We start from the raw sequence: 14479 nt of genomic DNA, 5'->3' as shown, positions 1-14479 counted from the left end.
CATATTGTAGTAGACAACATATCACACAAACCACAAAGCTTTTTTAAAAGAAATGCTATACTGTATGTAATTGATGCTACTGTTAAGAGAGGCATTAAGATTCCTTCTCTTCATTCAGATGGGAACACAAAACCTCTGGGAATACAATAATATAGTTCCTTTGCCAGTGAAAAACAATAATCTTAGGAGTTGTTTTTGTCTCATAGGTTTTAGGTATACTCTGGGCTTTCCCATTCCAGTAGGTAAACATCCATCAATCTGAATTCATGATTCACAACACACTGACCTTCAGCCAATCAGCCATAACAATAACAGAAGGATCTGTGATTGTACTGAGCAGCTCCTTTGTGGCTCTTTTCTTTTCTTCGCGGTAATTTTTCTTTTGTACCTATTTTATAGAAATATTAGAAAAGTTAAAAACTCAACAGAAATGAGCAATTTAAGTTCAGGGGTGCATATGCAGGTTTGTTACATAGGTAAACCTGTGTCGTGGGGGTTTGTTGTACAGATTATTTCATCACTCAGGTATTAAGCCTGGTACCCATTAGTTATTTTTCCTGATTCTCTCCCTCCTCCCACCCTCACCCTCTGAAAGGCTCCAGTGTGTCGTTGTTCCCCTCTATGTGTCCATGTGTTCTCAACATTTTGTCCCTACTTCTAAGTGAGAACATGCAGTATTTGTTTTTCTGTTTCTGTGTTAGTTTGCTAAGGATAATGCCCTCCAGCTCCATCCAGTCTCTGCAAAAGACATGATCTCATTCTTTTTTATGGCTGCATAGTATTCCACGGTGTACCACATTTTTTTTATCCAGTCTCTCATTGATGGGCATTTAGGTTGATTCCATGTCTTTGCTTTGTGAATAGTGCTGCAATGAGCATACAAATGCATGTGTCTTTATAACAGAATGACTATATTCCTTTGGATATATACCAAGTAATGGCATTGCTGGGTCGAACGGTAGTTCTGTCTTTAGGTTTTTGAGGAATCACCACACTATCTTTTATCCGAATATGCTAGGATTCTAAAGAGGCTGAGTTTCATACTATAATGGTGGGGTATAGTATAAAATTCTAAACCTCTTTAGAATTCCAGAATCTTACAATAAAAATACTATAGTTTTCTTTTTTTTAAAGTAGGAGTTAGTCTTAGACAACCAAGGTTAGAAACTAGTTTTTCTGACCACTAATCCAGTTCTACGTATCTTTTAAATAATTTTACCTCTTTTTCTTTTCTTTTTTATGAGACAGTCTCATTCTGTCACCCAGGCTGGAGTGCAGTGGCATAATCTCAGTTTACTGCAACCTCTGCTCCTGGGTTAAAGCAATTCTCGTGCCTCAGCCTTCCAAGTAGCTGGGATTACAGGTGTAAGCCACCACACTTGGCCAATTTTACCTCTTTTTAATTACACAATACATTAATACAACCTCACAATAAAAATTTCAAACATAAAGCTAGAAGTAATTTTTATTATATCCCATCCTATTCCAATCCTCTGAATTGATGACTGTTAACTTTCTGGAAAACACTTGTCTTTTCAGACTTTTTCTAAGTAAACAACCTACAGAAGCATGTAGATTTTGTGTTTAGCACACAAAAAGTTCCCCCAATAAACATTTTTTGAAGAGTATTAATGTTATCTCATTCTTATTCTTTTAACTGTTACATAGGATTCCTACTGCAAATTAAAATAATAAGAATGCTAACACTGAGGGCATTCTGTGAACCAGCCACCGTTCTAAGCACTTTACTTGTATTGCCATTACTTCATTTAATCATCACAATCACCTTGTGAAGTAGAATTATTATTATCCTTATTTTACAGGCAAGAAAACTGAGGCAGAGAGAGTAACTTACTCAGGATCATACAGTTAGTAAATTGTAGAATAAGGATTCAAACAGAGGCAGACTAGCTCCCAAAGCTATTCTTTTAACTAATGGCCTACACTGCTTCTAAAGTATTTATTGATATATTCTCTCACTGATAAAAAAAAAAAAACCTTCTCTGTTACTAATTTTTTCAGATAACAAAGAATTCCACAACCATTTTGCAACTGGAAGTTTTGCGCTCTTTCTCAACAATATGTAAGTTATACATAATTAGGAAACCATAACTATGAAATTAATTTATTCAAAACATCAAAGTTTTGACTTCATCAGTAAGTTAATTCTGATAATTTGGGGAAGCAGCAGTGGACTAAGGCAGTCTTATTATTGCTTTGTTGTTATAATTTGGATGGGGGAACTATGATGATAACCTAGCAGTGATTACATTTTTAAACAACGTAACAAAATCTTCCACCAGAAAAGCTGTATTTAATCATAAACAGACTAGACATAGTAAAATTTTAATAATTCTATGCCACGAAATTTTAAATTTTTGGTCATTATTAATCTATCTGAACTAACAGATTTAATATGGGATACAAATGCAAATGTTTATAGGACCAGGTACGGAACACAAATGGTAAAATAGACTAGACAGGAACCAGAGCCAGTTGGAAAGCATGTGTTTCTTAAGCTCCAGATTCTTGGCCACTCAGGAAGGTAAGTCCAGTGCTACATATTTCTCAAAGAAACTGGAAATCTGAACTTTTAATTAATTGTTGGGTCAAAATTTTAAAACATTATGCAGGTCAAGTTCAGGCCATGACCCAGGAGTTAGCAAACTCTAATTTCAATGGGTGCCAGAGTTCCCATCAGGAGTTCCACAACTCAGTGATGATATACCTCGCTTGGATAGAGCTGTGTAGAGATATCAAGTCCTCAGCCTCTGCAGTGGCCATTTGAGGCCTGAAGCAGTCTGCTCTGAGACAGTCATCTATCAGCCTTATCAGTTGACCACAGTGTACCATACAAATATTAACATTTCTATGTGCGCCTGTCTGTCTGTACCTCTGGATGTTTTTTCTTTAGGAACACACATATATATTTATCTTACTAGCCTACTTCCAAACACACATGCAAAAGCACAATGAAAATTACCTTTCAGAAATAAACTAACCTTAAGAGATTCTTTTTTTGTGAGTTTGCTTGAAGTTGAACTGTCCTTCTCTGAGCCATTATAAAGTTTAGATTCAGACTGAAATCATACAGAAATGAACAGAAGAGAAATTAAATCCTTCAGCTTTTCTACATATCACATGAAAATTAATGTTAAAATTATTTTTGTGACATTCTTCTCATTTATTGCTATGATTTAAGCAAATGCCAATTTTCAAATACCATTTTCCCTATATAGTATTTGCCTTTAAAAATGAATCTGTGTGTTAAAACCACAAATACAGTATATAAACCTACAATGTGAAGTTAAATAAGATCATTTGTAGATTTTACATTCTATTTTGAGAGTATTTCTAAGAACATATATAATTAGTTATTCTTAGGACAAAAGTAGCCAAAGCAATGTTATCTTTCAACAGTCAAAATACTCAAAAAATAAATAAAAAAAGAAAAAAGACACAAATTCTAACAAGCTGATGCACATGTTGCCCTGTTCCTACTCCTCCTTCAATAGGAAGAAATACAAACACCGTTATAAACTAGTATTAAGCCACTCTATCTAATTTGTATAATATGTAAACATCAATGTTTCTAGGATCTACTACTTCCCACCTATCGAGTGAGTAGGAATTCCTCACTAAATTACTGATGTCTTAAATCTTTTTCCAGACTTTGTTTGTATTTCACAGTTTTATCTAATATTCACAAGAATCTTAAAAAATAGGCGCAACAGACGGTTTTATCTCTATTTTACAAATCATGAAAAGGAGGCTGAGGAAGGTTGATTTTCGAAACTAACAATCATTAACAATCAACTCTGGTGAACACAGGTTCACCAGAGTAGAAAAGCACAAAACTTAAAAGCTGTTTCTACTTATTTTGGAAAAACAAAATTAAACATATTCCTTTAGTGTCCAGAATTTTTATTTTTAACTATTGTTAGACATAGGAGAAGGGACTTAAAGTTCTTAGCAGTACTCCTAGGCAGTGCCAAGAAAGTATACAGAACTTGGTCCAAATGGTGGCTTTCAAATGCTGAGTGGCCAGATGTGCATAATATCATTAGACATGATCAAGGATACATACCTTTGTATACAACTGCCTCAATTTTTAGATTAATGAGAGCAGATAACATGTTTATTTTTCACACAGTGATACCCACTGTGTATCACCCAAAGAAAAGGAAGAACTCGGTAAATATCTAATGAATTAATAAAATAAAAATAAAATAGGCACTTGCAGCTCATTTCTCTTAAAAACACTTCTGCTACTTGGTATGAAATACGGGCTATTACGGTGATGGTATTAACTGGATGAACCAGAAGGGAAATGCAAACAATTCTCAATGTAGAAGGCAGAAATCAACCTAAACTTTTGTTAAAGTTTAAGAAATGGAATTGAAACATCACATTAATTACTCCAACAATGATGGACTATACTGTTATACCAAAACAATTTCATAACATTCCTCAAGCCAAACAGGTTTCTGTCTTCTCCTTGGCCCTGGGAACACAAAATGGCATGGCTATTGTCAGAGGAATATGATGGTTCCAAATTATTAGGAGATTCTACTTCCCACAACTTAATAGGATAATGTTTATAGCATTGTACTTTCTAGAAACCAGTCAATAAAAAAATACTAATAGTATTAGCTTAAAAGTTAATGAACATTTATGGTTGTTTACTACTTACCAAGTACAGTTAACTCTTGAACAACACAGTTTGAACTGGTGGATCCACTTACAGGCAGATTTTTTTTCTGCAGAAGCTACACTGAGTGCACCTGCCTCTCCTGCCTCACCTACCACCTCCTCCACCTCTTCTGCCTCTGCCACCTGAGACAGCAAAACCAACTTCTTCCTCCTCAGCCTACTCAATGTAAAGATAACAAAGACAGACTTTTCTGATGATTCACTTCCACTTAATAAATAGTAAATGTATTTTCTCTTCCTTATGTTTTTTTAAATAACATATCCTCTAGCTTACTTTATTGTAAGAATACAGTATACAATACATATAACATACAAAATACGTGTTAATTGACTATATTATCAGTAAGGCTTCTGGTCAACAGCACACAATTATAGTAGTTAAGTTTTTAGGTAGTCAAAAGTTATATGCAGATTTTTATACGCACAAGGAAGGAGAGGGTCAGTGCCCCAACCTCCGTGTTGTTCAAGGATCAACTGTATATGTTAAACATCTATATACTCAAAGCAAACGTATGAGATAGTAGTGATATCCCTCTCTTACTAATGAGGACACTAAAACTAACAGATTACATATCTTTCCAAAGTCACAAAGCTACAAAGTAGATGAGCTGGGATTTTTACCCTAGTCTAAGTCCCAGCTTCAGGTTCTTAGTTATCTCACTATATTAATTTCTTACCTTTTAAAACTGTTCATATGGTATTTTAGACTTAAAGTTAAGCTCTATCTTTATGAACAAGGAGAAATCTGTGGTCGGGTGTGGTGACTCATGCTGGTAATCCCAGCTCTTCGGAAGGCTGAGGTGGGAAAATTGCTTGAGCCCATTAATTCAAGACCAGCCTGGGCAACATGGTGAGACCCCATCTCCATTAAAAATACAAAAATTAGCTGGGCATGGTGGCATGTGCCTGTAGTCCCAGCTATCAGAGATGTCAAGGTGGGAGAATCACCCAAGCCTAGGAGTTTGAGGTTGCAGTGAGCAGTGATCACACCACTGCACTCCAGCCTGGGTGATAAAGTGAGACCTTATCTTAAAAAAAGTCAAATTTGTTTCCCTAACAATTCCATATGATAAGATCTGGCTTGGTTATTCCTAAAAGATTATACAGTACATAGGAGAGCAGTAGGCCAGACAGTGTCACATGAGCTTGGTAAATTGACCTCAAGGAATCTCTAACTCACATACCCCAAGGAATCTCTGCTATAATGTGCAGTCTAGTTCTGAAATAAAAAAAGGAGTGACTAAGTTCTACAGTCTTTTCCTATATTACTACCTAGCTTTTCTGAATCAAAACACCTTTCAAATGCCAAAAATGTAAATGATTTTTGGTGGAGATATTTTACTAAACTAAGTTTCCCTTCCTTCATAAACTTCATTGAAACTCTTTTAATGATGACCATCAAGATAGACAGGTTTAATGTATATTACTGCTTGCCTCTTTGTTAAATGGCATTAGAATGCTTAGCATGTTATATTTTTTATGTCTTTCCTTCTTGTTTTCTTTCTTTTCTCCTTTAACTGCTGTCCCCTTATAGGCTCTGTGACTTTGAGCAGTTAATCTCCATCAGTCTGCTTCTTCATCTGTAAAATGAAGATACTACTACTAATTCATAGGGTTGCTTTGAGGATTAGATGAGGTAGCATAATTAAAGTGTTTAACTCAGTACTTGGTATATATTGTTTCAGGTATATCTCAGATTGCAGGTGCTATCAAAAATCTGACCTTTAGAAATTTAGATAATAGGGTATTTATTTATGAAAATACTTCGCAACTTGCTTTGAAAATTACAAAATACTACAGATATAAGGAGTAGTCATTATCATTATCCTTATAACAAGGATAAAGAAGGTAACAAGGATGAAGACAACAAAGATAGACCTTATTATCATTATGCTTATAACAAGGCTACAAGGCTAACGATAAGTTACTGTGATCACATCAGACATTTTGGTTTAGAAAGATTAAATCTCCAGGTAAATCTATATTTTAAAGCAAGTAATAGATGACTTAGCAAACCTACAAGGCAAGTAGATAGGTGGCTGAAAAATCAACGTAAGAGATGTGAGCTCAAAAACCCTTTATCCTTTTAACAGAATTCTTTTTATCCCTCTAGATATATTAGTTATGCTGTATTTCCTTTTGTTGAGATGGATAATTAAAAATTTATTTTAAAATGCTACTTTGTTTGGAATAATCTGATTAACTGACTTTTCCAATTCACTCATTCATACAATGACAAAGCCTAGGAAAAGATGCATGAGAAAAAAGAATTGCCTTATTTTATTTTATTTTATTTTTTGAGACAGGTCTCACTCTGTCACCCAGTCTGGAGTGCAGTGGTGTGATCGTAGCTCACTGCAGCCTCCAACTCCTGGGCTCAAGTGATCCTCCCACCTCAGCTTCCTGAGTAGCTGGGACCACAGGAGTATGCTACTATGTCTGGCAAATTTTTTGATTTGTAGAGTCGAGCTCTCACTGGTCTCAAACTCCTGGGCTCATGCAGTCCTCCCATCTCAGCCTCCTAAACTGCTGAGATTACAGATGTGAGCCACTTCACTCAGCAACTTTATTTTTAAACAATGTCTTGGGGATGAGGCAGGTGTATTTCATTGTGCTAATCAGGCTCAATTATGAATTTTAAGAAATAATATTTAACCTAAACTCCTGTGACCAAAATGAGAGTATTCATATTTTTTTGCATTAAGTTGGGAAAAGTTAAAATTGTTTGATGGTCTCAGTCATACAACTCAATCATGAAAGGAATAATACATTTTGTTTTCCAAAATTACTCAGATAAGAATAAAAATCTTCAGAATTTTACAAGTATCAGGTTTAATGATAAATGTATACATTTTATGACTGTTCAGAAAAACAAGAGAGTTGGTTGCATGCATATATATATACATACACAAATGTACATTATGTATGTATATATATATTATATATTTGAAACAAGGTCTACTTTGTCTCTCAGGCTACAGTGCAATGGAGCAAACACAGCTCACTTGCAGCGTCAACCTCCTGGGCTCATGCGTCTCCTGCCTTAGCTCCCCAGATAGGTGAGATCACAGGCATGTGTCACCACATCCAGCTAATTTTTGTATTTTTTGTAGAGATAGGGTCTTATCATGTCCAGGCTGGTCTTAAACTCCTCAACTCAAGCAATCTTCCCATTTCAGCCTCCCCAAGTGCTGGGGTTATGGGCATGAACCACTGTGCCCAGCTGCATGTTAAAATATGTCAAGACAAAGTAGCAACTATACACTTCTTATGCTAACATAATAAACTAAGATTAAATCTATGAGAAAATATGAGAAAATCAGTACATTTCAGCTCTTGGAAAATAATATTATGAGTATAATTGTACTTATACCAAATAGTTATGTTAATAATCCCATTCATTCACTCTAATGCTTTATTCATAAGAAAATCATAAGAAAATAAATTCTTAACTATCTATTACTAACCAGCTGCTTTGCCAGGTACTTTCTGCATCACAATTGGAGTAGATCTTATCCCCTCCCTTGCACAAAAAGGAAAACTGGAGCCACTCTGAATTCTAGTTTTAAGACTTACTATTTTGAGTATTGAGGAATTGATCTGTCTGAGCCTCGGTTTGTTCATTCATAAAACGGAGCCAATAATACCTGTCTCCTAGTATTGTTATGAACATTAAAATGATCCACATAAACTCTCAATAAAAAGTAGTTATTAAGCTGGGCATGGTGGCATGTGCCTGCAGCTCCAGCTACTCAGGAGGCTGAGGTGGGAGGACTGATTGAGCCCAGGAGTTCGAATCCAGCCTGGACAACATAGTGAGACCCTCATCTCTTAAAAAAAAGTAGCTATTAATATCATTGTAACTAGTAGCTAAAAACTTATAGGTAATAGGAGTCAAGATTCAAATTGACTTTTCACTTTAAAGCAGTGCTGCCCAGAACTTTCTAAATGACAGATATTTTATATCTGAGCTGTCCAGTCTGGCAGCCACTAGCCATATGTGGTTATTGAGCATCTGAGGCGTGGCTAGTGTAACTGAGGAGCTAGATTTCTAATTTTATTTTGACTTAAAGATCCACATATAACTAGATGCTATTGTACCCAAAGCATAGTTCTAAAGTGTGTGTGTGTGCACGTGTGCGCACACACGCGTGCTTCCCCCATTAAGGCACACACCTTCATTTAATGTATGCAAAGTTCCTTTTCAGACCTCCTCTCTTAAAGGGTACATATAGATGGCAAATAAGTAGCTGTGGTATGTAAGTCTTTGTATTTAGATGTTCAGGCTTTTGAGTAGGAATACCATTATACCATATATTCACCAATTCTGGTATTAATTTCTTGAAAATAGGTCTTTTAAAAAAAAACTCTATAAATCTCACTGCATTTCTAGCTGTGGCAGACCTAAAATAAATTATTTCCTACTTTCTTTAATTATACAGACCATGTAAAATGACTGACAGGGCTCAAAACTCACTACCCCAAAATACAGGGGCATACTGACTCTTTTAAGTTGAAGAAAACTGAGAAAACTTGAAAAGCACAAAGGACACTCTCTGACTTTCTCCCTTTCTGCTCTGATGCAGGCCACAATATAATTCTCTGACCTCCCTGTGAAGCAGGTGCTCTACCTATCCCTAGAAGAAAGAATCCAAAGACACAGAGATACCAAGAAGAATCTGAACAAACACACCTTGCTAAATTCCCCTCAGTGTATTAGCATCATATAATACTCCCCAACCTTTGTCATACTTCTGTGACTCTCTGCTCTTCAACAAACCAAAGCATAAAATACACATATTTCCCTGTTCTTTTGGGTCTTCATTTCTGAAAGCTCCTGTCACACAGAACTTATACTAAACAAATGTGTATGGTTTTCCCTTGTTAATCTTTATTTTGTTATGGTGATCTCAGCCATGAACCTTGCAATGGGGAAAGAAATCTTTTCTCCCGTTGGTGATCCAGGCATTTCTCATATAAATAAAAAGTATTTTTAAACTTCTATCCTAAGTACTTTACACTAATATGATAAATGAACTTTTATGTAATGTATACATGAAAAGTGAGAATAATATTTGTGTAAAATCATACATAAAAACATACTGTGCAATCCTCTCAACCACTCTCAAGAACAGGAGCAAAAAATGTAGGTTGAAAGAGCTAGCCCTATTGCTGAGAACAGCAGAGAGTTCACAGTCTTTAGAAACAGGTTGTCTTAGTCATTGAAGTCTGACTTCATAAACATAAAAGATCCCCCTGCTACAAAAATCTTACCAGAAAAAACAGCCAAAGGTCGAATCCCTTCATAAACTATAGAAAATCTAGTGAACTACTAACCCATAGGGAAACTGGTTACTGCATCATACAGTGTTTCTCAAATCTGAATATGCACTCTTAAAGAAAAAATGCTCAACCGACCTAAGTATGTGTCTAAGTATCCCAGGTTGAGAAATAGTGATTCATAAACTATGTCTTATTCTAAGAAAATGTCTTTCAATTATTACTGCAAAGATCTGGCTTTTAACTGGCAAATATATGATTTTGATTGTCACCTAAATGAACTCAAAACACTTAAGAATTTTTTTGTAAGCCATAAACCCTGAGAATATATCTGAATGCAATTCTCAGACTGAAGTTTGAGAAGTGCTGCTACAGTTGAGATACCAGAAACAGTATTACTGTGGCAGGAAAAGTGGTTAACAATCGGCTGTATTTCTAAGTAACCAACAATATTTATGTCAGCCCCAATGGAACTTCACTTTTTTAATACGCACTACATGGTTTAGATATATCAACATAAAAACATCTCATAAAAGCTTCACAGGATTTCAGTGTTAGTTCACTCATCTCAAATATTAGGGAAATGTCATAATCGTGTATTTGCTTATATATGCTTACCTTGCTCTTTGACATAGAAAGTGAAGAATCATCTTTGTTTTGAGAAATATCTTCCTTCCCTCTTTCAAAACCTTAAAAAGAAAGTCAGTATCTCAGAATTACTACTTTTGAATATGTATAACAAGTCATTCAATTTCAAGTATAGATTATATTTGATATAAATCAGTGCAGGAAGCCTGTACATACAGTTTTAAACTATTAAAGACCTCTAAAGGGTCATATAGAGTATAACCCTTTAGAATTAAGGCTTAGAAACAATGAAGTATTTCCCTGAACCCACCAACATCATGAAATAGATCTCTTTTCTTTGTTCCTGATGAACTTCACATAAATTCAGCCTTCATAGAGCTTTTATTCTAGTGAGCTGGTTTCTAGCAACGAATTCTAATTGACAGAACCAACTCAACATACTTTTCATACCTTTGGTCAAAATGGAAAACAATTTTGGACTAGGTGATAAAAGACTGGGGAAATAAATCTGGATTGACTTTTTAAAAATCTTATAATGTGCTTGTTTTGAGAATTAGATGAGGATACATATAAAGCACTTAGCATAGTGTTTTTTGCACAAAGCACACATTCAATTAATGTTCACCCTTATTATCATCATTTTCTATTGTTATTCTAAAAGCATGAATCTAAAATGCACAAGTGTAGTGGACAAACATGTATATACTCCTGAAATCATATAACACTTTAATACAGCACTATGCCAAAACCAATTAACAAATTACTATTACAAAGGTACAATTAGAGAAACATCAATATTCAGACTTGTGTGGCAGGTATAAAAGAAGCAGTATACATTTTAATTTTAATGAGGTTTTTCTATTTTTTAGGACAGGTACTATTAACTCTTCCCTATAATTATTTGTTCAGAGTCCAATTAAAGCCTATATTAAAAAATATATGTAAAATTATTCAAAAAGCAGCACTTTAAAAAAATTAGGTGGCTGGATGTGGTGGCTCATGCCTATAATCCCAGCACTTTGTGAGGCCGAGGCAGGTGGATCACGAGGTCAGGAGTTCAAGACCAGCCTGGCCAACATGGTGAAACCCCGTCTCTACTAAGAAATTCAAAAATTAGCCAGGCGTGGTGGTGCATGCCTATAGTACCAGCTACTCAGAAGGCTGAGGCTGGAGAATTGCTTGTACTCAGGTGGCAGAGGTTATAGTGAGCTGAGATTGCACCACTGCACTCCAGCCTGGGTGACAAAGCAAGACTCTGTCTCAAATAAATAAATAAATAAATAAATAAATAAACAAACAAACAAATAAATAAATAAAGTAGTACCAGTGCCTGAAGTATTTTAAAACCACTTCTAGCATATCAAGGATAATATTGATTCTATATTTGGTTTGTTAATATAACAGCTAAAATAAATCTGTTCTATTTTCTTAATCCAGATATTTTACTGAAAATTTTATATAATATGAAAAACGGATTTTTTTCCCCTCTCTGGTAAGAAAAAAGATCACTAAATCCCAATACTAAAAATAAAAATAAAATAAAACCTTTACAAATTCAACATGAAATTCTGAATGAAATTAGTTAACGATTTGCGGTAGTAAATTCTCTTCCAACTATCCTCCCCACTCCTACAATGAGATAGAAACCTACATCCCTATTAGAATGGCTAAAATTAAAAGGACTAACACTATCCAAGTACAGGTGAAAACATGGAGCAACTGAAACCGTTCACTACTGGTAAGAACACAAAGTGACATAACAACTTTGAAAAACTATTTGACAGTATCTATTAAAGTCAAATGTACACATACTCTAACACAAAGGAATTCTAATCCTAGACAAACCCAACAGAAATGAGTGTGTACATCCATCAAAAGAGAGGTACAAGAATGTTCACATAAGCTTTATTCATAATAGCCAAAATCTGGAACCACTTCAAATGGCTATGAAGAGTAAAATTAATAAATATAGTATAGTATGATCACACAATGGAATATTAAGACAGCAACAAAAAAGGAACAACAAATATTGAGTGAAAGCCAACTCTCCCCATTTAAAAAAAGTGCATACCATATGATTCTATTTACAAACTTAATCTATGGCATTAGAGGTTGGAACAGCAGTTTACCTTCCTTGAGGAAATACTGACTTGGAGGGGTGTGAGACAGCCTTCTGATCTGGGAAGTGATTACACGTTGTCTATACGTCACTAAAAATTCAAAAGCTGCACATTTAATTACATGTAAGTTATACCTCAATAAAAATAATTTAAAAACACACCCTTTCCCTATTCTTCCAGTTAATTGAGTCTGTCAGTGAAGTTTTAGTTTGCATGTCCCTGATTACTAATGGTGTTGAAAACTTCCTCATGTCAATTGGCTCATTTCTTCTTTGTGACGAATGTCTTCAGATCTTTTGTATATTAAAAAAAAAAAACTCATCTGTCTTTTTTTATTATGTAAGAATTCTTGATATATTCTAGATACTAGTCCTTTGCCAAATGTATTTGTTGCCAACATCTCCTTATTCTATGGCTTTTTATAGGCTACATGGTCTCTTTTGGTGAAGAGCTTTTAATTTTCATGTAGTCAAATTTAGCAATCTTTATAGGTTAGTGCTTTTGGGTCTTAAGAAATTCTTCCCTAAATCTGAAGTAATCAAAAAAATATTTTCCAATAATGTAGTTTTACCTTTTGCATCTACATCTACAATCCACCTGGAATTGACATTTGAGTATAGTGTGATATACAGGTACAATTTCACTTTCTTTTCATTTAGATACCAACTGACTTGCCACCAATTATTGAAAAGAACCTCTTTTATCCATATGTGTCAAATGTTCATATACATGTAGGTTTGTTTCTACACATACTATTCTGTTCTAGTCATCTAGCACTTAAAGTACAATACTGCCTAGAAATGGTGAAAGCAGTCATTCTTGTCTTGTTTCTAATCTCAGAACTGTCAATATTTAACCATTAAGCATAATGTTTAATGTAGATTTTTAGGTATATTTTTACATATATATATTTACATATACTTGGATACAGATATTAATATTGGTACCGATACTAATATAGATATTTGAGAAACAGGGTTTTTTTGTTTTGTTTTGTTTTGTTTTTTGAGACAAGTCTTGCTCTGTTGCCTAGGATGGAGCTCAGTGGTGTGATCTCAGTTCACTGCAGACTCGACCTCCCATGCCCAGGCGATCATTCAATCTCAGCCTCCTGAGTAGCTGAGACAAGAGGCACATGTCGCTAGGCTTGGCTGAGACATGGTCTCACTATGTTGCCCAGGCTGGTCTCACTATGTTGTCCAGGCTGGTCTTGAACTCCTGGGCTCAAGCAATCCTCCCACCTTGACCTCCAAAAGTGCTGGGATTACAGTTTTCAGCCACTGTGTCCAGCTAGAACAGGTACTGATATAGATATTTAAGGAAGTTCACTCCTTCTAGTTTTCTAAGAGTTACCAAAACAAAATTTTGATTTCATGAAAACTTTTCCCTTATCTATTAAAATAACCATCTTATTTTTTCTGCTTTTAATCTGTTAGTGTAGTGAATCACATTAATTTCTAATGTTAAGCCAATCCTGCTTTCTTAGATTTTCATCCAACTTAGTAATAATGCATTATTCTCTTTATAAAAAGATTTTGCTACTATCATTAAGGAGTTTTGTAATCTATATTCATTACTGATTAGAAAAATTATAGGACAATCTCTTTCAACTGAATTTCATATCAAAGTTATACTAATACTAATGTTCTTCCCACTCTCCACTTCTAGTCTCTGAAAGCAGTTGTGCAAGATTGGAATTATTTCTTCATTTAATGTTTGGCAGAACTTGATATCTACTTGAATTTGGAGCCTTCTAGTTTAATTTCTATTTGTTTTCT

General features: G+C 34.8%; 1 protein-coding gene across 7 annotated transcripts in view; it reads right to left on the bottom strand.

Annotated features, from left to right (window-relative positions):
- Positions 1-14479, bottom strand: part of OSBPL8 (oxysterol binding protein like 8) — a 194408-nt gene that overhangs the window by 52709 nt on the left and 127220 nt on the right. For all 7 annotated transcript variants that reach the window (XR_010342966.1, XM_064376957.1, XM_064376958.1 and 4 more), the window contains 3 exons: positions 10612-10682; positions 3003-3080; positions 287-388 (listed from right to left, as the gene is read on the bottom strand). Coding sequence is in view for 6 of the 7 variants with exons in the window: in XM_064376957.1 (XP_064233027.1) it covers positions 287-388; positions 3003-3080; positions 10612-10682 (251 nt within the window). In the remaining variant the exon portion in view is untranslated. The remainder of the gene's footprint in view (positions 1-286; positions 389-3002; positions 3081-10611; positions 10683-14479) is intronic.

Source organism: Aotus nancymaae, unplaced genomic scaffold (genome assembly GCF_030222135.1).
Source record: "Aotus nancymaae isolate 86718 unplaced genomic scaffold, 86718_ANA_hifiasm-v0.15.2.pri h1tg000016l, whole genome shotgun sequence".
Classification (NCBI taxonomy): Eukaryota; Metazoa; Chordata; class Mammalia; order Primates; family Aotidae; genus Aotus; species Aotus nancymaae.
This window is presented reverse-complemented; position numbering and strand designations above follow the sequence as displayed.